Source organism: Montipora capricornis, chromosome 11, assembly GCF_036669925.1.
Source record: "Montipora capricornis isolate CH-2021 chromosome 11, ASM3666992v2, whole genome shotgun sequence".
Lineage (NCBI taxonomy): Eukaryota > Metazoa > Cnidaria > Anthozoa > Scleractinia > Acroporidae > Montipora > Montipora capricornis.
Window position 1 is genome coordinate 34,796,214 of NC_090893.1, and position 2,500 is coordinate 34,798,713.

General features: G+C 40.8%; 1 protein-coding gene across 1 annotated transcript in view; it reads right to left on the bottom strand.

The window, feature by feature from the left end:
- The window catches only part of LOC138024865 (tauropine dehydrogenase-like), a 17,701-nt gene that overhangs the window by 957 nt on the left and 14,244 nt on the right, over positions 1-2,500 (bottom strand). Inside the window, exon 4 of the mRNA XM_068872049.1 lies at positions 540-1,067. Within this exon, the coding sequence (XP_068728150.1) occupies positions 540-1,067 (528 nt within the window). The remainder of the gene's footprint in view (positions 1-539; positions 1,068-2,500) is intronic.

Below are 2,500 nucleotides of genomic sequence, written 5' to 3' on the forward strand. Positions count from 1 at the left end.
ACAGCAAACTACTTTGACAGTGCCCTTTGAAGATAGACAACGTCCTATTTTTAAGTGACGTTTTCGTTGCAGTAGCCTTGGTCGTAGATGTTTCGCGGCAAGATTTTATCCTTGACTCAGAAGTCTCGACCTTCAATTGAATGCGGCCTATCAGATGACAGTAATAGTTTTTCGAACGGTCAAACCTGGCAAAAAATGTACACCTTGGTCATTGCCACGATTTGCATTTAGCATGAGCAATCCCTGGTGCGTCTTTCTTGGCTTAGGACCAATTAGAAGCCTTGTGGTCATTCGGCGCAATTTGACTGGATATTATTTAGCACGACTTGTATTCTCAATTAAGGGAGTTTTTTTTTTAACAGATAGGCCAAAACCAAGGGACTACTTTTAAAGGAATTCAATTTCACTCCCTCATATGATTGGAGCCTGTGTCTTAAGTGACTGGAGAATACCAATATCACTGAAGAACTTCACTTTAGCTGGTGGCTACCAGTCCAAGACATAACTCTGACTTATACACTTTAAACAAATATTGTTACCTCCATTTTACCCAACAGTGATTCCCTGGTGCTGAGGACTTTACATTTCGTTCCAAACTCAGTGATTTGGCAGTCCCAAGGCAAGGATTCAAACCTGATGAAAGTGCACTTCCGTCCTGTGGCACACAGCAATTCGCGACCATCAGCCATAAATCGTGGGTTGCCTGGTAGGCCAACTATAACAGTGCCAGGCGTAACGTAATCCTTCAGAGCTCGGAAATATATCGGATGGTCATTTTCTGGAAGCATAAACACCACTATGTCAATATCTTGCAAAGCATCTCTTTCACTTTTTGTGATTAGTGAAGGCTTAGACGAGATGCGAGAAGGTGTTTCAGTCGATGGGAAAGTAACCTCGATGTTCCTCGAACGTATCGCAGAATTCCACTGTTGCGCTACATCGTTGTCCAAGCAAAGAACTCGAACGCTTGTCCCTTCCTTTGAAGATGCAATTCCAGCTAAGACATGCGCTCCGGCGTCGCTTCCACATATAAGGAGCTTAGGAGTGGGTGGGGTGTTTCTTCCCTTCTGTTAAGACAAGAACTCACGCTGTAATCTCACAAGACATCCATAATTGAACTACTTTATAGAATTGCACAAATGCAAATGACAAAAGGAGCCTAATTTTGAGACTGTGTTATGTCAATTTTTGCTTCAACAGGCCGGAAAAGAAACTTAAGGCCACCGATAGCGCTTCGCTATGATGGCCGCCACTGATCTACTTTCTTGGCTCGTCACGCAACTTTTGGGTGACGATCAAATAGAATACCTGCGCAGGACGGGTAAAAGTCCACCTGGTCCCAAAATATTTTTCTCCTTTAAAAAGTTATCCTTGCAACTGATCGAAGCGCATTAAACCTTTTATTTCTCTTTTTACGAAATGTTGACTTTTCACAAGCGTCAAAACTTAAACAAGACACTAAGAACCATTTGTTTCTAGACCAAGTCAGAAGAGGCACTGGTCTACGCCTGATTTGACGTCACAAACTGATTTCCATTGCATTAAGTCTTTGTAAAAATGGTACAAAGTAGTTTGTGACGTCAAATCGAGAATAGACTTATGCCCCTTCTGAATCGGTCATAAAACAACTAGTTAAGTTTTGAAGCTTATGAAAAGGTCATCATTTGGTAAAGAAGAAAAAAACAGAAGGTGTAATGTGTTTCGAAAAGGGGTAAAGGGGAATTTATCGAAAAAATGTTTTTGGGAGATATCGTTTTGTCTTCCAGGATTAAAACCGATTGTGTAGCATCTCAGATCGGAAAAAGAACATCATTACATCCATGCGTGAAAGACATACCGGTTTGCTTCATTTGCAAGAGGGAAGGGGAGGCTACATCGCCCGCAAATAGTTTATGAGAATATTTGCCGCACCTGCACTAGTCCCGTTGTTAGGAATACGAGAGATTCTTCCAAATACTAATGTTTGGAAATTGACAATCTACAAATTAATAATAAAAGTTAAAAAATTTTTACAAACTCGGAGCTAAAAGTTAAAACTTATGAAATATTTCGTCCGTTTCTCAACCAGACTTCATCAGTCAATGATATGAATGTTAAAAGGATGAATTTTAAAAAAGGTTTTTAACGCCTCTTGGGGGTTAGAATTGTGTCATAGATGGCTGCTAATTCGTAACCATTGTCTCTGTTTAACGCCGGTTTCGTAAGTTTAATTTGAATAGCTTCTTTTATCCTGCGTTTGAAGGTGTTAACTTCGGTTGATAGTACTTTTGTCCTATTTGGGTCCACCGAGTGGCCCTCCAGGCGACAATGCTCGTGAATAGCTGATGAACTTCTTGATTGGTGTTCTTTCACTCTGATTTCCAGAGAGCGGGCCGTTTCGCCAACGTACTCCTTGTTAACAAGGCTGGTGATTTCATTGATTTTATCTGTGATTATAAACCAGATATCGCATCAATAACAGAAACGTGGTTCCACGAAAACGAATCTGCTGCTAGAGTTC